The sequence below is a fragment of the Cyprinodon variegatus genome, unplaced genomic scaffold (assembly GCF_000732505.1).
Source record: "Cyprinodon variegatus isolate N-32 unplaced genomic scaffold, C_variegatus-1.0 Scaffold123, whole genome shotgun sequence".
NCBI lineage: Eukaryota > Metazoa > Chordata > Actinopteri > Cyprinodontiformes > Cyprinodontidae > Cyprinodon > Cyprinodon variegatus.
In genome coordinates, this window is record NW_015150576.1 from 1,038,266 (window position 1) to 1,064,860 (window position 26,595).

General features: G+C 36.2%; 2 protein-coding genes across 5 annotated transcripts in view; both read left to right on the forward strand.

Moving 5' to 3' along the window:
• Positions 1-18,507, forward strand: part of LOC107085395 (M-protein, striated muscle-like) — a 36,494-nt gene extending 17,987 nt beyond the window's left edge. Inside the window, exons 18-39 of one of the 4 annotated variants that reach the window (XM_015375687.1) lie at positions 3,639-3,835; positions 3,945-4,071; positions 5,224-5,408; positions 5,498-5,612; positions 5,703-5,859; positions 6,520-6,626; positions 6,704-6,748; positions 6,844-6,980; positions 7,083-7,227; positions 10,030-10,089; positions 10,305-10,372; positions 10,470-10,583; positions 11,371-11,458; positions 11,533-11,571; positions 11,655-11,760; positions 11,916-12,079; positions 12,199-12,235; positions 12,512-12,534; positions 12,894-12,949; positions 13,056-13,271; positions 17,316-17,457; positions 17,544-18,504. In XM_015375687.1, the coding sequence (XP_015231173.1) occupies positions 3,639-3,835; positions 3,945-4,071; positions 5,224-5,408; positions 5,498-5,612; positions 5,703-5,859; positions 6,520-6,626; positions 6,704-6,748; positions 6,844-6,980; positions 7,083-7,227; positions 10,030-10,089; positions 10,305-10,372; positions 10,470-10,583; positions 11,371-11,458; positions 11,533-11,571; positions 11,655-11,760; positions 11,916-12,079; positions 12,199-12,235; positions 12,512-12,534; positions 12,894-12,949; positions 13,056-13,271; positions 17,316-17,457; positions 17,544-17,782 (2,567 nt within the window). In that variant the 3' untranslated portion in view covers positions 17,783-18,504. Of the gene's footprint in view, positions 1-3,638; positions 3,836-3,944; positions 4,072-5,223; positions 5,409-5,497; positions 5,613-5,702; positions 5,860-6,519; positions 6,627-6,703; positions 6,749-6,843; positions 6,981-7,082; positions 7,228-10,029; positions 10,090-10,304; positions 10,373-10,469; positions 10,584-11,370; positions 11,459-11,532; positions 11,572-11,654; positions 11,761-11,915; positions 12,080-12,198; positions 12,236-12,511; positions 12,535-12,893; positions 12,950-13,055; positions 14,789-17,315; positions 17,458-17,543 lie in introns of those variants that run through there. The other 3 variants (XM_015375691.1, XM_015375690.1, XM_015375689.1) reach the window with 3 other exon arrangements.
• A 5,317-nt stretch (positions 18,508-23,824) lies between these two features.
• The window catches only part of LOC107085382 (phosphatidate phosphatase LPIN2-like), a 28,969-nt gene continuing 26,198 nt past the window's right edge, over positions 23,825-26,595 (forward strand). Inside the window, exon 1 of the mRNA XM_015375667.1 lies at positions 23,825-23,898. The gene's annotated coding sequence lies outside the window, so the exon portion shown is untranslated. The remainder of the gene's footprint in view (positions 23,899-26,595) is intronic.

The following is a 26,595-nucleotide window of genomic DNA, read 5'->3' on the forward strand; positions in this document are numbered from 1 at the left end:
ATCTATCTATCTATCTATCTATCTATCTATGTTTTTTTTTCCATATTTCCAGATCAAAATGTAAATAAAACATTGTTGTTTCCTAAGATATTGCCTCTTAACATGTTTTAATTGGTTGCTGTTAGGTTATTTTACCAAAAAGAAATGTTTTCTCTTATTTAACATTTTAATGTTTCAAATTATCCCACAATCATTCAGATTAGACAAAAATACCCTGACAGAATACAAGATGCAGTTTTTAAACAATTTTACTTGTTAAGGATAGAAGGCTGAATAACTCAACCAGGCACTGTTTGAAAAGGGCATTGAAACCCTTTTTAGACTAATGACTTTTGAGATGATTTAGACAACTATATTTTCTTAGACAGCTTCTATTTAGAAGACTTTTTGATCTGACTGGTCTGGTAATAATCAGGCCTAGCTGTGTCTTGAGTAAAATCAACTAATCATAACAAAAAAAAAAAAAAAGAATGAAAAGAGTAAAGGGAAAACATCATTTTAACAGCATTTTGGGATGTTAAGTGTTGTAATCATCAATAAGGAGTATTTGTTCCCACTAAAATCCATCTGTAACATCCTAATAGATGTCTGTCTTTCTATCTGTATGCTGAGTGTCTGTTTTCCTTTATTAAACACACTCAGCAGCAATGCCAACATATTCATCTTTCAGGAAGTCGTTTGGCTAATTATTTACAGTATAATAGTATTTAACTAAAGTTTAATCACTTTTATAAAGAAAAGGGAACAAATAATAGCACTCTAAAGTCTTGCTGAGTCGTTGGCATTGGTTTTAAACTGCATGCCTTGTTGGTGCATGTCCTCAGATTCCTAAACCCTCACATGGATGTCACCTATCGGTCATCTTGTCTTCATTTTCCCTCCCAGTCAGATGAAGACATTGCTTTATTTATAGGAGGATATGCTGAATATCATGCTTTATGTTTTTTCTTATTTTTTGTGCTCTATTATTTGTTTGTGATTTAGGTGCTACATTTTGTTGTCTGGTTTAAATCATTTTTTTTTTGCCTTTCTTTGCTAACACCCATAGGGGGCGGCATTCCACATGGTGTGTTTTCCAAGATGGGGCCGGGGGGTAACGTGTGCCCACTAACCGAGCACGAGCCACTCTGGATGGACAAGCATGAAGCTGTCCAGCCTTCCCATGACACTTGCAAAAGGCACAATAAACTTCAGGCACACGCTGAAAGCGGAAAGGGGGCCAGGGTTGCTGGTTCAGGCTCTACAGAGCAGAAACCCCTCGAGAGTAAAAACAAGGGGGGCAATAAAGGCGACATGATCTGGCCCTCTTACCAAATAGAAAACACCAACACAGCTTCTGAATCATTTACTAGTATAATCCCCACTGCACATTTTGAGAGAGTCGGTGAGATTCTGGATCAATCCCCTGAGGTTGACAAAGAGCCTGATGGTCCACAGGCATGTAAGTTTACTGTAGAGGCTCCTGGTAATGTGGAGAATTCAAAGCCTGGGGACGTACAGGCAGGTGAGCTACAACCAGAGGTCAAGACCTTTTAAGGTCAAATGGTGCTGCGAGAAATTTACAGAAAGAAGTAAAATCCTCACTGATTTTAAATTCTGCAAAATCAGGAATTTGTTAATTGAAGTGACATGACTCTCTGTCACAGTCACTTCAATAAATTAAAAAGAACAACTTTTGCTCATAATAGTACATTACAACCACATCCCTCAATATATTTTGGGTCATAGACCAATGAAAAATAGTGCATAACTATAGTTAGAATAATCAGCAGAAGGAAAATGACACATTGTTTTTGCATTTTTAACAGATAAAATCTGAAAACTGTGGCATACATTTTCAATCAACCTCCCTACATTTGTAGAACCCTGTTTTAGTGTTATTAAAGGAGCAAGTCTTTTTGGAACAAATTCATAGCCATTCTTATGTTCAAAATATTTCAGGCTCAGTCAATTTAAATTAGGTGCGTTAGTTAAATTCAGTTATCCATAGTCGTAATGCATTTTTTTTTTTTTTTTAGATTATTTTAGGCTTTAGTGGCATTCATTTTTGTTTATTTTTTTAAGTATGGAGACAAGAAAAGAAGGGAGAGACATTCAGCAAAGGTCAGCAGAGCTGGGACTAGAACCTGCAACAGCTGGTATATGGGTCATGCGCACTACCTAAATATGCATAAAAATTATGTATTTAGGATAAAAACAAAAAACGTTTTTTCAACAAAAAGCCCCTATCAAAAATCCCCAAAGGGAAAACGTTTAAGTTCAACCGGGTTAAATTAAAGAAAACTCCTTAAAGAAACCTTGGCCAACCAAAAAATAAACGAATAAACCAAAAAAAAATCATCAGATTAATCGATTTACAAAATAACCTTTAGTTGCAGTCCTAGTGTAAACTATTCAATGTTAGCTCTGGCTGCGGGTTAAAGGTCAGGCTCCTGTTAGAATTAGGGCCTCCATCCAGTCTCAAGAATACATCCGCACAGCATAATGCTACCACCACCGTGCCTTGCTGTGTGGCCAGGGTAACGTGTAGCATACTTTTCTGCCACATTTATGCATATCTGCAAACAAATCAGATTCTCCTACCTAACATGGGGATCTGTGCAGCTCCCCCAGAGCCATCATTCATTATTTGGCTTAATTTTTGAATGATAAATTAAATAGTTCTATGTGAGATGGTCTGAGTTTGTTATATATTTATAACCTAACCGTTTTTTAAACTTTTCCACTACTTTGTACCAGACAAAAAACAAAAAAATTATAATGAGTTTAGATTTCTATAAAGTAAAAAAAAAAATTAATATACATGCCCCATTAACTTAAAATTCCCTGTATTTTATTTCAGGGATGTCAGAGTAAAGAAGGCTGGATTTTACTGTATGAGTTTGTTAATTGTTTAACATATAAAATCACATTTAAATACATTGAGTTTTGTGAGTTGTACTGGCCAAAGATAAACATCTGTTTATACTTTTACAAAACAATGTTTTAAAATTATTATAAGGATCATAGATTGGCAGCTCTCCCTGCATTCTCCTGTTAAAGGTAAGTATATAGAATTATTTACTTTGTTTACACCGACTTACACCAAAGTTACTTCCTGGATCATCCACCTCTCACCTGTTACATCAGCACCAGCCCCCGTCGTTCAGATGATTGACCCTGAGCACTTTAACTCACAATCATGAGGAAACTTTTCATGTCTGGATTCTCAGTCTGAGCATTCTTCCCCAGAAATGGGTAATCAATTCAACACAAGAGCAGGAAACCGGACTTTTCCGACAGTAAAACATTTTGGAAGTCAAACCTTTGGACACTATGAACATACTTCCAGGCCTCAAAGCTGAAGAATATTTCTACTTTACAGTCACCCTCTTCATTTTGTCCCTGTAGAGATTTTATTTTATCATATTTAAACTTAGAATCGCATTATGCTCCCATATTTGCTCGAAAAATGTTCAGTATTGAAATCCTTAACAACAACATATGTAAAAGAACAACAGCAAAAAAACCTGTTTGGTTTATTAAAGCTGATGATTGCATTAGACCAGATGTGGTCAGTTTCCTGTTATTTCACTTTCCCATGAGGTCAGCCTCTCTGCTGAGGCGGTGTTGTGTTAACTTGAAGTCCTCTGTCCCAGCCTCTCCCGCTCCACCCTATGGCATCACCGTTCTGGAGTGTGTTCAGGACTCCATGGTGCTCGCCTGGAAGCAACCAACCTTCATTGGAGGCGCTGACATCACCGGCTATTTCGTGGACTACCGTGAGGTCGTCGATGGCGTGCCTGGGAAGTGGCACGAGGCCAACGTAAAGGCTGTGAGCGAGAGGGCCTACAGGGTGAGAGCATGGGAGTCCCTTCTCCATCCAGATGTTTTACAGCTGTTTGATCAGCAGCTGTTTGATCAGCAGTTTTTTTTTTTGTGATGGTTGTTTCTTTCCCTGGCAGGTGTCGGAGCTAAGGGAAAACAAAAAATACCAGTTTCAGGTGCGAGCTGCCAACATGGCGGGCGTCGGCATTCCGTCCATGCCCAGTAACACCTTCCTGTGTGAGGAGTGGACCATTGCTGTACCAGGTGGGTTGATCAAGCTGCAGCGCATGAGATCCTAAAACTCCTTCCTCATTGTTAATGTTTTTGCAAAAATGTTAATTAAATAGTCAACTAAAAGGAATCAGTGTTAATTTAATCTCTGTTGTATAAACTGATGCATAATCCAAATCCCTTTTTCATACCAACAATTTTTTTTTTTTTTTACATCTTACGCTTGACTTTTAAAGCATTTCTGTGCTTTTTGGCTCCCAGAGCGTTGAGGAAAACAGCAGGCCCACAGCATCATACATCCTCTACTATACATATAAGGGAGATGGGGTTATTGTTCAAAATTTGCACCTGTCTAATAACAAAATTTGTTTTTTTTAAATCAAGACTGAAAAGGCTACTTCAAAAAGACATACATTTTGTTTAAAAATTATTAATGTTGACTAAACCAAATCTTCAGTATATTTGGATTTATTATAAGTTAAATTCAGATAGGCTAAAAAAAAGTCAGTATTTGCTAAAATAAAATGTTTCTATATTTGCTGTTTTTTAAAATAGTTTTTTTTTTTAAATCTGTTCCTTTGTTCATTTTATCAGAAATAAATAAAGGCAACAATGGGTTGAGCTAGCATCAAAAGGCGTGTAGTAAAACCATGTGGTAGGGTGGTTTCGGTTTATTATCTTTTTAAAAGAGATCACAGAAGGATAAAAATTAAAATAAAGCCAACGTAAAGACTTGATAAGTGATTATGTCCCATCTATTTGAATAAATCAGATTAGATTAGATAAGATGAGCTTTATTGATCTCACAGCGGAGAAATTCACTTGTCACATATTGGCATAGAAGTCAAAGAAGGTGCAAACAAGGAGGAAAAAGGTGCATTAAGAATAAGCGGTAAACAATATATATATACAGTATATCCAGGTATATACAGTATATCAAGATAAATAAGGATTAAGGTGCAAGTGTACATGTGTCGCACACAATGAAAAACAAAATAAAAATAAGAAATAAAAAATATGTAAATCTTGATGTCTATCAAATTATGAAGAAACAAAAAAGAAAGATAAAAACTCATGATGGATGCTTGGATCAAAAAGGTCCTAAACAATCCTTTTGTAACTCAGACAGTTTCCAAATGCAGCTTCCTGATTTCTGTTTTCTCAAACATCCATATGTGCATATAGGACCTCCTCATGACCTGCAGGTCCGTGAGGTGCGAAGCGCCTCCCTAGTGTTGCTGTGGAAACCTCCTGTGTACCAAGGCCGTGATCCTGTAAACGGTTTCTACGTTGACATCAAAGAAGGAGACGCACCTGAGGAGGCCTGGAGGGGAGTCAACACCAAGGCTGTAGAGAAGACATACCTGAAGGTCTTTACAAGGAGTCAGTTAGCGGCTTTTTATTCTAACAAGGTGCTGCGGCTGCTGTCTTATCTGGGTGCTCTCTCTAACATTTGCAGGTTAAGAATCTTAAAGAAGGAGAGACGTATGTGTTGCGAGTGCGTGCTCAGAATAAAGCCGGTGTGGGCAAAACCTCAGATGTTACAGAGCCAGTCCTGGCCCAGACAAAACCAGGTAGGAGGATAGTGACACACTGGTAGTTTATGCGAGTGAACACTGGGAATGAGAACGTCCTGCACAGGTAACCTTCTGTTTGGTTTCCAGGCACTAAGGAAATAGCCGTTCAAGTTGATGATGATGGTGTCATCTCCCTTAACTTTGAATGCTCTGACCTAACACCCGACTCCAAGTTTGTGTGGTCCAAGAATTACGAGGAAATCACTGACACTGGTCGCCTGACCGTAGAGACGAAAGGAAACAAGTGAGATGACTTAATGTCGTTGAATTTAAACAAAGAGAATTATGGAAACCTGCACTTGTTGGCTCCAATTGTTTCCAGTCAACAATGTTTGTGTTAAATTGGTCACGTGATATGCATACAGTATTTAGCCCTCTATAAAAACTAGAAAAATTTTGTTTTTTTTATTTTGCTCGTTGTGTTGATAGACAAAATATTTTAAAAATTGACTCGGCCTACTTTTGTTCTTAATTTCATACAGGGTTATATAGATCAACACTAATTAGAAGTCATGCATTAGCCGCTGAATATTTGTAAAGCTCCGGGGTTCACAGTACCTACGCTGCAAAGAGAATTAAAATTGAAATATGATTTGAAACATAATCAGCATGTAGGTTTAGAATTGAATAAAGTGAGAATGGATGCAGAATGCCTTGTGTCTCAGGATAGGATCCATCATCTACAGGGTTTTCAGGCCACCATTCTTTATTTATGTTGCTTACGCTGTTTTTTCTATAAACAAGTTAGTGTATAGCAACAAATACACAGCAAATAAATGCTGTATCTAATATAAAAGATTACTTATTTTGAATGCCTTATAGGGATGTCATCCAATTTAAAGGATGAGGCCTGGAAAAGACTCAAGAATAAAAAAAACAAAATTCTTAATCTGTTCCTGTTCAGGTCCCAAGCAGTGTTCAACACTCCTGGGGAGGAGGACATCGGGGTGTATTCATGTCTGGTTACCCACACTGATGGTGCCTCATCCAGCTACACTCTTTCTGAGGAAGGTGAGAACTTTTTTTCTTTCTAGCAAAAACAACAGGTCAGTCACCTGTTACAGTCATTGTCTTTTCCTATTGTTCAGAGCTGAAGAGGCTGCTGGAGGTCAGCCACGAACACAAATTCCCGAGTAAGTACCTCAAAATTTCTCAGAATTTTTTATTTTTTATTGTTCTGTTTTGCTTTATTAAGTAAGATGTCCCTGAATGTTCTGTGTCGCACCAGTTATTCCTCTGAAGTCGGATTTAGCTGTGGAGCTGCAGGAGAAGGGCAGAGTGCGCTTCTGGCTGCAAGCAGAGCACATGTCGGCGAATGGCAAAGTGGATTACGTTTTCAATGACAACGTTCTCTCCCAGGGAGAGGTCAGTGAGACACAGAGCCAGTCACTTTCTTTCAATATAAATTAGTCTTTGTAACTGGAAAAAAAACAATTCTGCTTATCTTATTGCTTATCTGTTTTACAGAAATATAAAATGAACTTTGACAAGAACACCGGTTTGATTGAGATGCTCATGGAGTCTCTGACTCCTGCAGATGAGGGGACTTACACCTTCCAGCTAAATGATGGCAAAGCTACAAACCAGTCCAGCTTGGTGCTGATAGGCGACGGTATGTTCATTTAAAAAAAAAGCATATTTTATCTGCTGAAAGCTCAAGTTAAAAGTGTTTTGGTCTTTTTTTTCAAATCAATTATTGAAATGAAAAACATCAGTACATATTAAAATTGTATAAAAAGTTGCAACTTGCTAATCAAGTAGTAAAATCACTTTTAATGTTTCACATATCCCATTAGAAATCAGCAAGATAATTGCTAGAATATACCAAGATATACTGATGTGTTATACCAAATGTTTGAGACCTGTCTTGCTGTCACATCTTTTTGTGTTCCTGGCAACAATGTAAAAAAATTAAATAAAAATTCTATTAAATTAATCTCTTACCACAGCAGGAAAATCTAACTAACACATTTTACAAAATCCACCCTTTATGTTTTTTTTTTTTTTTAACTGATTTAAATGATCAAGTTAATCAGTATAAAGAAACTGCTACTAAATCCAAAACTTCTTGGAAAGAGACTTGGAAGCATCCAATGCAGGTCCAGCAGATTTCGGAATAGTTTCTTCCCCACTGCCATTAGACTGATGAATGTTATATAAAATGGGGTTATAAAATAAAATTAGGGGGAAAAAATCCTGAATGCTGGAACTGTAACTATCCAGTCGTATGTTTACATTATCACTGCTTCTTGCCTTCATCAAGGCTGCACTTTAAAAAATGTAAATGGCTACTGATCGAAATTCCTTTTTGTATACACTTGTGTGTACAAAATTACAATTAAAGTCTGTCTAAGTCTGAGTCTAAGTATCCCTGGAATAAATATGGTGTGACATAGAATAAAAAATCCAGAATAAAAAAAGAAATCTTGTCATCCACTACAGTTAGCAGGGCAATAAGAAAGATAACTAAGATAGCATCACCTATTCTCTTAAAAAACACAAAACAAAAAAAACAAAAAAAACATTAGGTTACATTGAGATATGCCAGAAAAAGCATTGTGGCCTACTATAACATGTATAAACATGTTTTTCTATTATGTTATCTTAGACTGTGTGATTTGGTCAGATAATATTAATATTTACTTTTTAGGCAACAGAACCAATGTATAAATGCTTTTCCCACTGTATAGTATAGTGAGGCTCAATTATCTCCCATCTCTTTTCCAAAGGCCCTGGAAACTTTCTTAGTCTGCCTTGCATAAAGACCTAATGAAAGATGATACACTGCAAGTTTTTAAAGGAAAATATTTTGCATTCTGCTTAAAATGAATAGGGGGTATTTTTCTGTCTTACCAATGGATAACAATTCAAAACAGATAACAAAATGAACACAGAAAGGGTTAATCTGACACAGAATCAAATTTCCTCTCTGACCAGCTCAGTCCTCAGAGATAAATAAAGACGGTTAAGCTAAAAGAAAAGCACAGAAGAGAACACTGTATAATCTAACGCAGAGATCTGTCACCTCAAGGGTTAAAAGATCCAACAAAATTAATCTGATCTATCTGTTACATGACCTTTTAAGAAACGAAAACCTACTGTTTATGAATATCTACAACCAGATTTTTATCACTGAGCTGCAATTTTATTAACACTCTTGCCAAGTGAGGAGAGATACAATATAAAACATAAGTTTATAAGCCGGTGACAAAAACAATGGTTTTTAAATATATATAACTGATATTTCCAGAGTCATTCTGTTGTACAAATTAGATAAAAAAGCCTACTGTTTTACTATAGCTGTATTTGGAAGTATTTGGTTTTTTCTTTACAGGTTTTCAAACAAAGGTACTGAGAGAAACTTTAGGAAGTCCAAGTTGTGGCTTTAGGGCCACAGGCTGCAGACTCCTGATTTAAAAACACTGCAAAAAAAAAAAAAAAAAAAAAAAAAAGGTTAATTATGACTGTCCTTGTTTCAATAATCCTGTGAAATTTTAAAGGGGAACACCCCGATTATACTGGAAAACAGGCATCTAAAGGGTCTCCTTAGTTGATGACAGGAACACCATTTAATTTAGCATCAAACTTGTGAAACATATTTTTATGTAGCACCTTCCTCCCACTTTACAAAAACTCCTTGTTATTTTCTTGTGCACATTCAAATAACTTTTATAAAGTGGAAGCTTTTTGCCACTAGAGGGCAGAAAGAGATCAATCAAATTATACCATTACTGATTACTGAATAGCTTCATCCTGTTGGTGCATTTTGTTTTGTTTCTCTACATTTTTCCTTTTTTTTTTCTTTTTTTTATATTATACATAACAGCTGAGGTTACACTTTATAGTTCAAGATGCCAATCATGGCATAATCCTGGTGCTTTAGTACACCTTGTAGCACCTTAGTACTACAAGAGTGTGAGGGATTGCCTTCGAGTCAATGAGTAGATGCAATCAACGGGTTTTCCTTAGATAGAAAACTTTGAATCAATTTGACTGTATGATATGGTGAACTGTAAAGCGCCTTGAGATGACATCTGTTGTGAATTGGCCTTTTATAAATAAACTGAATTGAATTGAATTGTAGATGGGTTAGTGTTACAGAAGTTGTTAAATACATAAAACAAATTGAACTGCTGTATCTCAAAATGAATTTGACTCTTAATAATAGCTTTGTGAAAAAAAAATCTCCTAAAATAAAGGAACTTAATGAAGACGGATCTTTTAAAAAAATAGCGAGAATGTAAATCAAAGCCTACATTGCCTCTTGTTATAAAAATGGGTCTAAATCAATGCCATAAAACGTAATTTGACCCCTCAAGGAGCTACACTGAGCATTTCTTGTCAGATTACATTACAGGAATATGTACATTTTGAGCTGAAGACTCTAACTGCTGTTACCTCTTTTCTGTTTCAGTGTTTAAGCAACTGCAAAAGGAATCAGAGTTCCAGAGAAAAGAATGGTTCAGAAAGCAAGGTAATGAAAACGTAATTACCTGGAAGAACCTAACCTGACAACAGCCAGATGCATGTCTCGCATCTGGCTGTTGTCAGGTTAGGAAGAACCTACCTTCTTGTTGAACCAAGCTCAACCTTTTTCATTAAAGAAAACAGCAAAGATTGAGGTTCAGATTCATATTAAACCAACTCTTCTTTTGTCATGGACTGATAACAGCTGTTTGTGTGTCTCAGGTCCTCACTTTATCGAGGGCTTGAGCTGGGAGGTAACACCAGACTGCTGTGTGATACTGAAGTGCAAGGTGAGTCTTAGCCTGAAAGAAATACATTCTTTTCCAAACACACTTTTCTAAAAACATCAAATGTAAAAAAATATCTCTCCACTTGGCCACTTCTCAGGTGGGCAATATGAAGAAGGAGACCTCGGCTCTGTGGCACAAAGACGGACATCAGATCAAGGCAGACGAGCATCTGGGCTTCACAGAGGGAGTTCTCAAACTAGAAATAGCCCAGGTGAAAAATTAACAAAGACAGGAGTAAAAAAAAAAAAAATGTGTATTCAGGAAGATGTTTTTTTTTCCCCAAAAAAAATGATGGATGCTTTGTATTTATGAACATGATTGATTTTTTTTTATCCTTGTCACACTATTGGATATGTTTCCATCCACCATCACCTTTCTATCCATCTGATACTGGAACATATATATGTGATTCAGGTTAAAAAAGCTTCTTCTTCTTCTTTCTGTTTGGAAAGGTCATAAAATAGTCAGGCTTGGGTTCCCAACTCTAGGTCACTCCACTGCTTAGAAATGTACACATATGCTTTACACTTTTAATAAGTGTACTGTCACTCGATAATAATGTTTTATTTCATGCAATGCTACAGTACAGTATGCAGAACTTTTCTGCGGTGAGGATTCAGCTCAGTATGTTGCTTGGAGCAGCTAAGGCGTTGTTCACAGTTTTCAACAATTTAACACGTATACAAAACATATTTGTTTTGAACAAGACCTTCCCCCCCAAGCATACAAAAAAACCCCATAGATTTTTCACCAATTTCTATTTTATTGTAGCCGAGACTGGAATCCTATAAACATAAGTGGAATTTGTAAGCTCAGATCACTGTAGTCAAATACTTATTTATAAACTTACAATATTAAAACGTGTAAAAAAAAAAAAAATCATAACTTCAAACGTCAACGCCAGCTTCAACTGTAAAATGCGTGACAAAATAAGCAGAAAGGTCTTTATTTAAAAAAGTCAATTAGCATTGATTACACTTCCCTGTTGTCGCTGTCAGATATCCAGAAAGGATGCTGGTGTGTATGAGGTTGTTCTGAAGGATGAGAGAGGAAAGGACACGTCTACACTGAATTTGACAGATCAAGGTAACTTCCTATTAGACCGTCTTTAAATACTGACCATGATGCACCATAAATGATCATTTCCTTCTCTTTTTTAGGTTTCAAAGACTTGATGAATGAAGTTTTCAGCTTTATTGGTATGGCAGAGCATGCTTTCTTAATCTTAAATAATATTTTTAAATGACTTTTAAAAGACTATTTTGTTGTTACTTTCTTCTAGCTAACACCTCCACTCCGCTGAAGATCACAAGCACAGACGAAGGAATCCGACTCTACACATTTGTCAGCATATATAATGACTTGCTCCAAGTTACGTGGCACTACAAGTCAGTTTAAAAGAAAACTTATTGTGAAAAAAAAAAACAGTTCCTGCTGTTCTTCTTGTCATCTTGCAGATACACTTCATGTTCTTGCTTGTTTGCAATTTTATTTAACAAAGTGACCAGCATTTGCATGGGTTCTGCCTTTTGTCTCTTGACAGGGATTCAGCGATCGCCTTCTCTGATCGTATAAAAAGCGGAGTGGTCGGAGAACAGCTGTGGCTTCAGATCAATGAGCCTACAGAGAAAGACATGGGCAAATACGCCATTGAGTTTCACGATGGAAAAGGCGGCATCAGGAGAACAGTTGAACTCTCGGGTCAAGGTGACTTAGCAGACCTCAGACTTCAGCTGTACTCAGCTTTTGAGTTTGCCCTGTTTAGTTCATCTCACATACTGTATATCTATAGTGTTGATTAATGTAGTTTTTTTTTCTTCCTTTAGCTTTTGATGATGCTTTTGCAGAATTCCAGAGACTCAAGTAAGTTTCTGTTCATCTTTCTATAACCCAACAGTTTTATTTATTAGGCACACATGTTTAGCAGCTTATTTATGTTGATCAATAGGACACTTTTGGAGAGAATTAGAAAGAAAAAGGATAACATCCTGCTCCATTTTGCTGTGTAGCTGTTTACTGGATGAAAAGGAGCATCATTTTAGATTCTTATTTAGCCATATCAGACTTATTAATCTTAATTCAAAATTTAATCCAATTAATTGTCCAGCCTTTAATTTGTTTTTTCTTTCCTCCCCTCAGAGCTGCAGCAATTGCAGAGAGAAGTAAGTGTTGGCTGTCAAAGTCCTAAATGCTTGAACAGGGTGGAAAGTCTCTATCTTCATAACATTTTATCTTTTTGAGATACTCAAATAGTTCACTCTTCATTGTGAGATAATGATTTAGTAAAGCCAGATTTACTGGAAGCAGGTGGGATAATGAGATGAATGAACGGTTATTGCAAAGTTAACACTAGTTTAGTGTTTGACTGCAAAATTGCCTAATTATTTCGAAGTAGTAACACGCATACAATGTGTTCTTTCTGTATTTTATTTACAATTTTATTCACACATTCTAATATGATATATGTGCTAAAGGGAAAATATGCATTTTCAAATCATATGCACCTTTTTCCTACTTTAAGATCGAGCTCGAGTAGCAGGAGGCCTGCCTGATGTGGTGACTATACAGGAGGGCAAGGTAAACAGTACACCAACACATAGTCTTTGTAAAACCAATGTTTTTTTAAACTCCACCATGAAATGAGATCCTATTGCTGCTGCACTCCTGCATATCTCTACCTCAGGCTCTCAATCTCACCTGCAACATCTCGGGCAACCCAGTGCCAGAGGTCACCTGGCTGAAGAACGACAGGGAGATCACCTCCGACGAGCACTGCATCCTGAAGTTTGAGTCGGGCAAGTTTGCCAGCTTCACCATCACCGGCGTGAACACGTCAGACTCTGGAAAGTACAGCATCCTGGTGAAGAACAAGTTCGGCACGGAGAGCGGCGACTTCACCGTAAGTGTGTTCATCCCAGAGGAAGCTGGCGGCAAGAAAAAGTAAAAGTGGTCCAAGTCTTACAAAACACCTGTAGATGGGTTACACTGGAGGGATAGAGAGAGCTTGAGGATGTGTTTGATGTTTTTTGTTAAGAGGAAAAGAACCTTGTGAGGTGCTGAAACTGAACTTGAAAACTTCCAGCAGATCTGTGCAAAAGAAAAAAAAAGAAACAGGATTTGTGCATTTGGTCCAACACTAACAAATCTGAATCAATAAGATCATTTTTGATAATCTATCACATCCAATGGTTACTGGTGAAATCTCTGCTTGTGTAAAGTTTTGGCAAGCAGAAGAAATTATTAGTTTTAAAAGAATAAATAAAACTTCAGTTATCAAAAGAATCGTAATCGCTCAACTGTTTGAAATGCTGCTATGATGCTGAAAATGTTAGTGATTATGGAATGTCTATTAAAGCATAAATGTTTTTTACATTTGCTACAGATTTTACGGACTTCGCTGTTCACCAGGTTTACAAATGTAATGAATGGACAGCCTATTTTAGCTGTTCTTTAAATTCCTGAAATCTGATCATGATTCCTTTGGATTTTACAGAAAAAAAAATCGATGCAGGTAATCCTTTAAAGTGTAACTTAATATAGTGCATTGCTTTTGGTCCATCCAAAGAACAAAAATCCGTTTCCTGTTACTTACTTCTAGGAAAAACCCCAATTAACAGCTCTTTAGTTTAGTACAGAAGAGAACAATTGTCCTGAAATTTTTTATATAAAATTAAGACTTAAATTTTTTATTTTTTTTTTTCCCCTAATTTGCTTCTGGGTAAAATTGGCTAAAAATCCAAGTGAAAATTTAGAAGAAATGGCTTTCTAAGAAAAAGGTCTGAATTATAAGGAATACTTTCTTTTCCCCACCCTGGGCTAATTACCCTCTGTTGTTCATTAATAATTTTCAATAATATAAAGGATAGATTGTTGCTTGTTCTCACAAAATCTGAGCTTGCAGGTGAAGAATGAGCAATACCTTTTGAACAGTGCTCTGATTGAACACTACTTTGACCTTTTGTTTACTCTGAAAGCTTAGGCAAAACATTGTGTTTGGAGCTTAATTCCATAGGGATGCCTCCATTTGAGCAGAGAGAGAGATAATTAATAACTAAGTGAGATTTGAATTAAGAAACATATGCCTTAAATAGGAGGTTAGTAGTTCAGGCCACAGTTAGACATCAGGTTTTATTTGTCAATCTGCTCTGGATGTAAATAAAATCAGTAGCAAATGTATTAAAACATGAGTAATTTTATTAGATAGTATGCTTGAGTTTTACTGCATATTCAACCTGACTCTGACATCACTATGTCCCACTATCTTTAGACAATATTTAAAGTCTGCACATTACTTTTGATGTTTTTCCACTACTGTCATGACAAACCCTTCACAGCCACTGTTATACTGATTGTCACTCTACTTCCTGTAGTCATGTTTCCCGATTAAACTAATAAATTTCAGCATGTACACCCCCACTTCCTTCTCCCTCTCCTTTATGAGTCGTCTCACTTAGATTAAAGCATTTCACCTTTCATCTGTCTTAATCCACGCTCTCCTTTCAGCTCACTTTTTTGTTCCTGTAGTCACAGTTTCTGTTGAGCTGGAAAAACTGAAGACGAACGACCGGCATGGAGATAAGTCCCTTCCACCCTGCATGGAACTGCACTTAGTGTGGTAGAATGAGAGAAGCTGGAACAGAAACAGAATGACAAAAAAAAAAAAAACACCCCCAGAAAAGATTAATTCAAAAGGTTAAAAAAGCCACAGGGTTGTTAGAAATATCCTTTAATGATGAATGTTCCTTCATCAACATAACAGGACAAGCATGCATGAGTACCGATTCATATTTGGTGGCTAAACAGTGTTCAGTTTTATGTTCTTTTAAGAGATGAATGCTAACAACATATTGAACCAGTATTTGAAAATTCAATACCATTGATGGGCTACAAGGGTTTGAAGATTTTTAGCTTTTTTGCAGCACAAACTTCCTTGAGATTAAGTTTAAAATACATAATATTTTGTTTGTTTGTGTTTCCTGTCTGTCTGACATTAAATCTAATTGTACTTTGGCTTTATTAGGTCCAAACAGATTAGCAAATGCATTTCTGTTTGTGTAGATCAAAGAATAATAAGAAATAATTCTTAAAAGTCTGAATTTACATACACTAAAATTACTACAGTATGCCTTGACAAAGGGCTAATAATATGATGATGATGAATTAATAACTTTGTAAGCTTATGTTAATTCACAAAATTTGGGTTCACTCTTATTTATCATTTATCTGTTAGAGAAGAAATATTTCTTTCAAATTAAAATCTTTTTCAAAAGAGACCTTGGAACAAAGATAGCAAGACTTGCACATACAAACGTATAGGCCTACGCCTTTATCACACTACATGACTGTCTGATATTCTAGAAAAAACTTGATTTCCAAAGAAATATTAGAAAGAATATTAGGAAGAAAATGTATGGACCTCCAAAAGTCTGAAGGTACCACATGCTTTTATTAAACCAATCACAGACAAACACAAATATGAAGCTTATTGTTCAGGTAGGAGACTATTCACGAAAGAAAAGCATTCTACAACAGAGAATGAGTTTTTGGAGAATGCGTTTTTGTGTTATATGTAAAAATACATGAAAAAATCGACGGAGCTAAAGATGTTTGATGCAGTCTGAAATGGTTAAAGGGTTCATAGTTAAATCCGTCCCCTTCCAACATGGGTTAAGAGGCCACAGAGAGAGGAAGACACCATTACTCCAAACATTAAAAAGTCAAACACGTTTCCTAATAAACTCACACATTTTTGTTTTATGATCTGCACTCTGATGAAACAAGGTTCCAATGTTTTCTCATCATTTTTATTATCATATTTAAAGGAAAAATGGGGGAAACATGTAAGCCCCTTTGCACAATCCCTACTGTAAAGTATGGGGGTGGCAGCATCATGATGGGAGTGCATTTTACAGCAGAAGGGACTGCACCTCATCAAAAAGATGGTAAACTCAGGATAGTACATTATATGAAGAAATAAAGCAGAAACTCTAAACAACAGCTAGAGTGTTAAAGGTTAGCCAGAAAAGGGTCTTCAAAATGGTCAGTGAACCACAAATTAGCTTCAAAGGGGTTTAAATACACAAAAAATAAATGTATTATAGGGGCTTAACAAACCTTCGATCCTGACTCTTTTATTAAATGTGTGGGTAAGGCAGAAAATGTGTTTTTGAATCAGCAACCCTAGATCTATAAGGAGGAACAGGTCAGTCTTCAATTTATTGTGAGAACCTTGTGAAGGGAAGCACATAATCCTTCACAAAAGCTAAACACTTTAAAAGGTGATTTTACCAAATACTAATTAATTATTACTTCATTAAGCAAATATGAATCATTTCATATTTCCTAACTCACTGAAAAGTGAAAGTTTAGTCTTATTTTATGTCGGATTTTGTAAAAAAAACATACCATAATCAATATTTCAATTTTTTATTGTAACCATCATACATTTTTAAGCATAAATTTCTGTGCTGACATCACTTAAGATATAGGTTACCTGATCAAAGCTATTCAGAGTAGTGCATTTATATTTTCGATTTAATCTGGTTCCTTCTGCTAATTCTTTTTACTTTTGATCTACCTGGCTGTAACAAAAGTCTCTGAGTAATCTGTATAATTTGGGAAATTTGGCAAAAACAAAGCTGCTTAAATCTTGTGCAAAGAAGACCAAGACAGATTGGGATTATTTGAGCTCACCATCAGATTTCTTACTGCATAAAAACAGCTTAATTGCTGCTGATTCCATATATCTATGGAGGAACTTTAATGCATCCTTAATGCATCCTTTAATCATTTAAGCGTCCAGGTTAATGTAACAAACATTTTGGTTGTCAGCTCTGACTTTATTAAATGGGTAAGTATGATGACAAATTTCAATGAGTTTTGATGATTCTTTCTGTCTGCAGAGCTTAATTACATGTAAATGTCTTATCTGGTCTCTCTCCAGCTTGAGATCATAGAGGGGATGCCAGACTTGGGGGTGACCTCGTACTGGACTGATACAGAGGGAAACGTAGTTTTTAACCCAAATACGGCAAAAGAAAAAAGGAAAACCTCTGTCACAGGAACACAATCCCCAAAACGTAAAGGTGAGCACATTTTAATTGCATCTATGTGTAATTTGACCACTGCAGATATAGAGGTGTTGGTCTCACAAAGAAATGTCCTCTTTCAGAGTCTGCAGCAACAGCTCCTACTAAAAAGGTGGAGGACAAAAGGGGGAGTGACAGCAGGAAGTTGGAAACAGGAAAGATTGCAGATGATGTTCGAGCAGAATCAAAATCTTTAGAGTCAGACGAAACAGTGGAGGAAAGAACAAATCCACCTGAGGAGCAACTTACTGCTGCAAACTCAGATGTCCCTGTTCAGCCTGCAGAGACTGTGGAAGAACTTGAAAAAGCCCAAAATCTCTAAAGTAGCAGAAATCTGCTGTTAATAATATAGGTTTGATGTGGACTTTATGGTGTAGTAATGACATAATGTTAAAAACAATATCCCCCTTTATAGGGAAATTTACCATAAGAGGGATTTTCTGAATACAGAAAAGTTTTAAATTAGATTTTGTTTTTAATTGGTAAATCTGAACTTTTTTTGGTTTAATATTTGTGTCTGAAAATATATTAACAAAGATTATAGACACCTTGTTTAAATAAACAGGAGCAACACTAGTACACTTTCATTTTTTTATATATAAAACAGTAATGGCTGCCGTAAGCTAAAAGGGGTATAGTTTCAAATTTAGTTGCCAACATAAAACAGACTAATCTAGATTGTTAATGTGGTTAACTGAGTTTTTTTGGGGAAATGAAAACAGCTACTTCCCTCAGAACATGCAAACAGGACATAATGTTTCTCTTTTTTACAGCAGTCTGATGTCTGCAACATATCTCTGTTTTTTTAATCTATTTTAGAACAAAACGCTGAAAAGTTCTCCACCTGCAGGTTTCCTGTTCTGTGGCTGAGGGGGACTTCTGTTCTCAGATCAGAAAGCATCAAAAAACAAACTAACTCGCCAAAAAGACTGAACTCATCACGGAGTGTTTCATTGCATAAATAAATACTGGTTTTGGTATTGAACATGTTTCTTTTTAAACTAAATATGAGAATTATTTTGACTCAGTAGAAGGTTTAAATCAGCTGTTTGTGGCGTGAACCTTGCTCTACTTTTTTGTAATCGTGTTGTTGACTGTAATAAGTCAATATATCTGAATATATTAGATGATCAATTCAATAAACTCTTAATCCTGACTAAAATGCCATAATGTATGAAAGGTGTTCTTATGGAACAATTCTTATTGTCTTTCTAAAAATTTATTAAATTCCTTTATTTCATTTCATACTTTGCCAATAAATCTTTTGGGGTTAATCTCTACAATTAGAATAAATATTTTTTTTTTGCTTTTTTCTCTCTGAAAAATCATGACAATAAAAATAAAAGAGAGTTTCCATGACCATTAAAATTTTAATCTTGTCACAGATTCAGTATCCGGTTTAGGTCTTCACTTTGAATAGGCAGTTTTAGTACATAAATATGATTTGCTCTGTGCTACTCCAGTATAGATCTTCTGTGTTTTGGTTTTGCGTTCGTTCTATTTGGTGGGCCCTTTCACAGCCTGTAAAAGGGTTTTCTTTCTGCTCCATTCCTCTACAAATTCATTCTAAAAACTGCCACACCATGATGCTACCACCACCACCATGATTAACTATGGGGATGGTGTATTCAAGCCCGTGTGCAGCATTAGTTTATTGTTATATAAGGTTAAATAAAATAAGCTAAGCACCACATTCTAAATGTTTTCTGTATTCCCTTAGGTTTATGGCAAACTTTTAAACAAAACATCATATTGCTTTCTTCCTGACTCCCTTCTTTAAGGGCAAGATTTTTGGATTCCCTATTAGCTAACCCCGCAGAAATATTCTCCCACCTGAGCTGTGGGTATCGGCAACTCTTACAGAGCCATGGCCTTGTTTTGACAACTTTATGAGGTAATGGATCGAAGTGGTCTTTATGACAAAGCTTGGTATATTGTTTCATAATTTAACTCTCCCTTAGACATCTCCACAGCTTTATTCCTGACCAGTTCTCCGGTCTTTATGGAGTCTTTTGTTTACTAAAAAATAAACAGGTCCTGTCACTTTAAATGTGGCATTACCAATCAAAAGGTAACTATAAGCAGTCAGTAAACATGCGATCATGACCATTTTATATACTGCTCAAAAAAATTAAAGGAACACTTTGAAAACACATCAGATCTCAATGGGGGGAAAAAAATCATGCCGTTTATTTATACTGATATGGACTGGGTGATGTGTTAGGAACAAAAGGATGCCACATCATTTGATGGAAATGAAAATGATCAACCTACAGAGGGCTAAATTCAAGGACCTAAAAATTACAGTGAAAAAATGATACGGCAGGCAAGTCCATTTTACTGAAATTTCATTGCAGCAACTCAAAATTGTATTCAGTAATTTGTATGGCTCCACGTGGGTATGCATGCCTGATAATGTCAGGGCATGCTCCTAATGAGATGACGGATGGCGTCCTGGGGTATCTCCTCCCAGATCTGGACCAGGGCATCACTGAGCACATGGACAGTCTGAGGTGCAACCTGGCGGCGTCGGATGGATTGAAACATAATGTCCCAGAGGTGTTCTATTTGATTTAGGTCAGGTGAGTGTGTGGGCCAATCAGTGGTATCAATTCCGTCATCCTCCAGGAACTGCCTGCATACTCTCGCCACATGAGGCCGGGCATTATCGTGCACCAGGAGGAACCCAGGACCCACTGCACCAGCATAGGGTCTAACAATGGGTGCAAGAATTTCATCCCGATACCTAATGGCAGTCAGGGTGCCGTTGTCTAGCCTGTATAGGTCTGTGTGTCCCTCAATGGATATGCCTCCCCAGACCATCACTGACCCACCACCAAACCGGTCATGCTGAACGATGTTACAGGCAGCATAACATTCTCCACGGCTTCTCCAGACCCTTTGCCAATCGAGCTCCATGGTGCCGGGCAGTGAGCACAAGGCCCACTAGAGGACGTCGGGCCCTCAGGCCACCCTCATAAAGTCTGTTTCTGATTGTTTGGTCAGAGACATTCACACCAGTGGCCTGCTGGAAGTCATTTTGTAGGGCTCGGAAGTGCTCCCCCTTCTTCTCCTTGCACAAAGGAGCAGATACCGGTCCTGTTGATGGGTTGTAGACCGTCTACGGCCCTGTTCAGCTGTCCTGGAGTAACTGCCTGTCTCCTGGAATCTCCTCCATGCTCTTGAGATTTTGCTGGGAGACACAGCAAACCTTCTGGCAATGGCACGTATTGATGTGCCATCCTGGAGGAGTTGGACTGCCTGTGCAACCTCTGTAGGGTCCAGGTAGCGCCTCATGCTAACAGTAGTGACAGTGACTGTAGCCAAATGCAAAACTGGTGAAAAAGAGTCAGAAAAGATGAGGAGGGGATAAAATGTCAGTGGCCTCCACCTGTAAAACCATTCCTGTTTTGATGGTTGTCTCGTTGTTGCCCCTCTAGTGCACCTGTTGTTAATTTCATTAACACCAAAGCAGCTGAAACTGATTAACAACCCCCTCTGCTACTTACCTGACCAAATCAATATCCCAGAAGTTTAATTAACTTGAGGCTATACTCTGATTACAAAGTGTTCCTTTAATTTTTTTGAGTAGTGAAGAGACTGAGATCACACACAATCCAACATGGGAAGGCATCAATACATTTAGGAATATATCAAGATAATCTATGTGAAAATCTTATAGAAGTGCATTATAATATTGGCCAAAATATATCTTAAGTCTTGTTTTTATTGCATTAGGGGGACAAGGGGTGATTGTAACTCAGAGCGAGAGTTTTCAGTATGTAGCCATGCCTTTTCTAACCTCACATGGTGAACTACTGTATATGAGTGACAACTGGAGTGCTTGATTTAAAAAAAAACAAAAAAAAACTGATTCATTGGTGTAAAAGCAATATTTTTGACCAAACATATATTTTTTACACATACAATACCAGCTACATTCAAAATGTCAGTTGAAATATTACTTCTTGAGTTTGAAGTCGAGTTTTCAAAATAATTAGATTTTTTTCAGTTGTTAATATCTTAACCATAAACAGACAACAAAATGACAGTAATAATCTGAATATTCACATAAATATACTAGAGATAAATTAAATAGAATTCATGCTGTTTTCAGAATGGTTGTGTGCTTTATGGAGAGGAAAGGAAAGTTATGAGTCTTTTCAGTCATTAAGGCGTTTTATAAAATTAGTCATGAAGAGCTTAACCCATTCAATGGGAATGTTATGTGGAATCATAACTGACCTAGACATAACATAGATCTATAAATATTTGAGTCTATCTTCTTTAATCTATTTGGTAAATATTGATTTTTTTCTAGGTAACTTTCCAGTTGATAGTGGGAGATTAACGTATTAATATGGTTTTCCATATTCGGCCACCCCTCAGTTAACATTGGTCCCTCCCTGGCCACCTCTATGAAAGATTTCTGGTTCTGCCAATGCTGAAATTTGCTACCGTTACATTAGGACCAGACTTTGGTTCTTCTTCAGAAGGTTGCAAATATAGGAGACAATAAACGATAGCATTAACTTTTAAATTTTAGATCAATAGGCTTGTTGATATTCATAAATAAAAAAGAATAAATGTATAATAAATTCAACAGAGGGTGATTGGGAGCTATAGTTAGTCATAAGAGTGACATGTATTATTCTTGGCTTGTCTTCCTTAGTTGCACTTGTTTTAAGTTGTATTCCTTTGTTTTGACTATTTTTTCTTAATATTACAAATCATTGCAGTCTGTGTTTCAACCTGCCGCTAGTGGGGTAGGTTGCAACAAAGGAGGACTGTGTCTTTGATAATAACTAACCAGGTCTGTACAGGGTTGTAACTGGTGACATTTTGTAGTGATTATACGTAGGCATTTTGTGCAAAAGTAAAAAGAAGAAGGCAGGAAATTAGATCTGTGAGAGCAAATTGTTTGAAATCATTTCCAGCCTCCATGATATTTCAAAGAACTCAAATACTGAGAGATATGAAAACAGGCAGATTTATTTTCATTGAGATACTAAATAACAGATCATGGCATACATGACATGCAAAAGAAAACATATCACTACACAAACAAAATAATAATAATAATAAAACTTTACTGTACTATAACACAAAAATGCCACAGGTTTATAACAACATTAAAGTGTATCGGGTTTATAAAATTTGTACTATTATCGAAAAGACATAATGTTTAGAATAAAGAATTAATTATTTGAAGTTTGGCTTGTGACTGCATAACTTGGATCTATTTTTGAAAAATTTCAGTTCAGTTAAGTAGCTTTTATTTGTCCCAGTATGAGCAATTTTTGTGCAGAAATAGTACACCTTTCAAACACATGTTCACATTTCACAAATAAAAAATAGAAGAAACTCAAGAAACATAAAATATTTTAAAAAGATAAAAGTAAGGTGGATAAAAGATAGAAAATAAATACATAAATAAATAAATATGTGCAGTGCAGGGGATGAATGAGAGCATAGGCCTATATGCATGCAACATATGACTATCTGCTTTTCCTAGCAGAGTTCAGCAGCCGAACAGCAGAGGGAATAAATAAGTGTTTGTATCAATTGGACCGAGCTGGAACCAGAAGGTAGAAACAGGAATTCGTTATGTAGGGGATGGGTATAATTATCCAAGATGCACTCAGCCTTCCTAATTACCTGCTCTTCATGCATTTCAGACATGTTTTTCTGTTGAACACCCATGATCTTACTGCATACCTTAATAATCTTATATATGGCATTTTTATTCTTTACATTAAGAAGAGTGTACCAGCAGATGGCAGAGAAGGTAAGTATGGACTCTATAAAAGATCTATAGAACATGGTCATTAGAGTCTTGTCAACCTGAAACCTGGGAAGCTTTCTTAGGCAGTATAATCGCTGCTGCCCTTTCTTATATTGCATGTCTGTGTTGCTGTTAAAGTTAATTTAGATTCTAATTGATTTCGAAATGATGAGAAACAAATGACTGTAAGTCAAGAGATTGTAAGTCATTGACATAATAACTGTAACACACACACACACACAAAAAAAACTTGTTACCAACATAGTGAAAAGTGAGGGCGATTATTATTTGCAATAGAAAGAGAAAATTATTCTAGGAACAATTTTAATAGGTGCAATGCCAAAATATATGAATTATTCTCTTTGAACATCACAAAAAGTATATTTTGCATTAATATCACTTTTGAGTCTTTGAAGGTAGTAGCTGGTTCGACTAAATCTATGCAGCATTTCAAAGGTAAATAGAAGGTGAGTTTTTCTCCTTTATCTCCTCTTGCTGGTTGCTTCATCAGCGCGCGAGGTCACGTGAAGCAGCTGCAGGAGGAAGAGGAGGAGGAGCGGAGGGAAACCTCGATATGTGCCGCAGGGTGGAGGAAGAGACTGACTGACAGACAGACTGTCTACCTGCTACCGCTGAATAACTATTCGCAGCAGGTAGGGAGATTTACTCATTTTATCCTCACTGCTATTTCTTTTAACAAGCTTAGAATATATAGAATATATAAAATAAAAACATAACTTCCGTTCATTCGGCTCTTATTCGCGTCTCTGACGTCACCAAACGGTGTTCGAGCCATTTAAAATTGGCTTTTAAAGTTCAGAGCAGCCCTGGGAACTTTACCAACGCAGAGCCAGTTTCAATGTTTCAATCAACTTGATTTGTAGCAACTTTATATAAAAAAAATAAATAAAAATAATGCAAAAAAACGATAACAAAATGAATTTATTACGCCTTAATACGTCATTTAGACAGTGCTATTGAGTTTCTGTAGAAGTAAACATATATTTTTATTTAAAATATAAAATATATATATATATATTGGAATCTTCATGGGTTATTTCGAGGTAGATTTCTGTTAGACTAAAGACATTAAAGAAATCAACCCATAGCTGAATGATGTAAGCTGTTTCCCAGAAATCATATGAGCCATGAAAGCACAACAAGATAAGTTTATTTATAAATCGTTGTTGCTTTCAAACTATCAATATAATAGTTTTAATTTAACATTTTTAAACCAATTAAGAGATATGAAGACACTGCAACACTTAAAAAGAACATTTCTCATAAATAATATAGCACAAAATAAACCCTGATGTCTGCACCATCAACACCAAGTCAAATTCCTTTTAAGTGCAAACCTACTTCAATAAATTCTGATAATGGAGACGATCTACTGACATTATTATATATAATTTGATATCAAGTTTCTCAGGAGCCATGGCAACAGTCCCACACCCAAAAACACTAATAGCTGTTCTAGACTAAAGGGGAAAGCTGTCCACAGTCAGAGGGAGGAACGTGCAGCTGCAGATTTGACCTAATCTTATTAACAGGATTAACACTTCTTAAGGGTTAGTAATGTCACCCTACAGTGAGAGAATGGATGAGATCTGGTTGCTTTTGAGTTGAAGGCATTAAGTGCTGTAACCCTAAAAGAAACCTAAAACTGAAGTCTGTAATTAAAATCTGTATAGCTGATTTCATTTAGAAAACGTGTTCTCTTTTAAAGAACAAAATTATACTATATTATAAGCAAAAGAGAGTAGAAGTATAGTTCTGAAGAAATGTAATTCTGGTTTAAGATATAATATTATGTTTATGCCAGTCAGAGATATGGTTTTCTCCTTGATCCCCCTACTTTTAGTATCTAAAACTAACTCTGTCTTGCATTTCACAAATATACCAAATCTTATGTGGTATCATAAAACTTTCCTTTATATATCAGTATGAGCTTTTAAAAACCACATTATTGCAGTTTCTTTTAACCAGTATTGTGAATTTACTTTCATTTTAATGCTCTTTTGCACTTACCACAAGCAGATATTTCACTTGAGGATTACATTTATTCATAACCTTCAAAGTTTCCTTGTACAGAGTCCATTGTGGATGAACTTTACTGTTACTGATGTGTGGAAAAGTGCTGACTTCTACTTGCATCAATGCACCAGAATGCCTTCCTTTAGCTGGCCATGCAAAAGTAGTGTAAATCTTCTTTTCTCTCCATAAGCAGGCTTTGTGTAACTAACATTCAGTTATACACCACGGCCAATATGATCTGACTAGAACACTCTCTTTAGTGCTGCTTAAACTTTATCTGTCTGTCTGCATTTAGTTTGACTATGTTGTTGGGTTCTGAAACGTCACTGCAAGCAAATGCTTCACATGTGGCGAAATGAAGGAAAGTTAAATACCCAGACGGTGTCTACAGTTGAACATACTCTGCATCATTTGCCGAAGCCAGACAAAAATTAAATAATTTTTTTTTTTTTTTATGACAATGAACATGTTAAAAGATTTTTTACAACATGTCAAAAAAAAAAAATCGTTTACAAATTTTATTGTTACAAACAACAGCTCTAGTCAACTCCACGGTCTGGCTTTTGATTCTATTTTTTATTATTTTCTTAAATCCGTGTTCACAAATGATATTGTTCAATGATTCTATGTCAAGAAGTATTTCTAACAGAGAGTCTGTGTTGTGACCTGGGAAAACTGATTGATAATCTCTAGCCTTCTCTGTTTAGATCTATTTATTATCAATCTGGTCCAATCAAATCATATATGGACAGGGGGCCATTCAGCAGAACACGACACCCTGTGTTTGTTAAGTTTGTTTTGTTTTGCTCAATCACGGTTACAAATGAATGAATGTTGTTAGCATCAAACGCCTAAACAGGAAATCAAGAATGATCATGTGTAGCGCTTCAGGTTTATTTCTATTCAAATGCAAAGTTTGTTTTGCTAAGGCTCAATAAATAAAGGCTAAATCAAAATTAATATATTTCCATAGACACTGGATCAATATAAATGGACAATATGTCTGATAAAATTTTGGAATACCGCTGAACTCTGTTCACAATCATGTGATATTCTGGGTAATGTGAGCAATCTCTCATGGCCAATCTAAGGAAGGTTGCCAGTAGGGCTGAAAGCTTTTTGGAGGTTTAAAGGAGAAGTTCGGTTTTTTACACTTTAAGCCCATTTTCTGTAGTGTCCAGGATGAAATCGAATGAAGGACACCAAAATTTTGACAATTGCTCCTGTCTCTGCTTTTTGGCTCATTTAGAATCACCCCCTGGCTGCTTTACTGTAGAATGGCTAGCATAGAGCATGTCCGATAATGTCCTTAA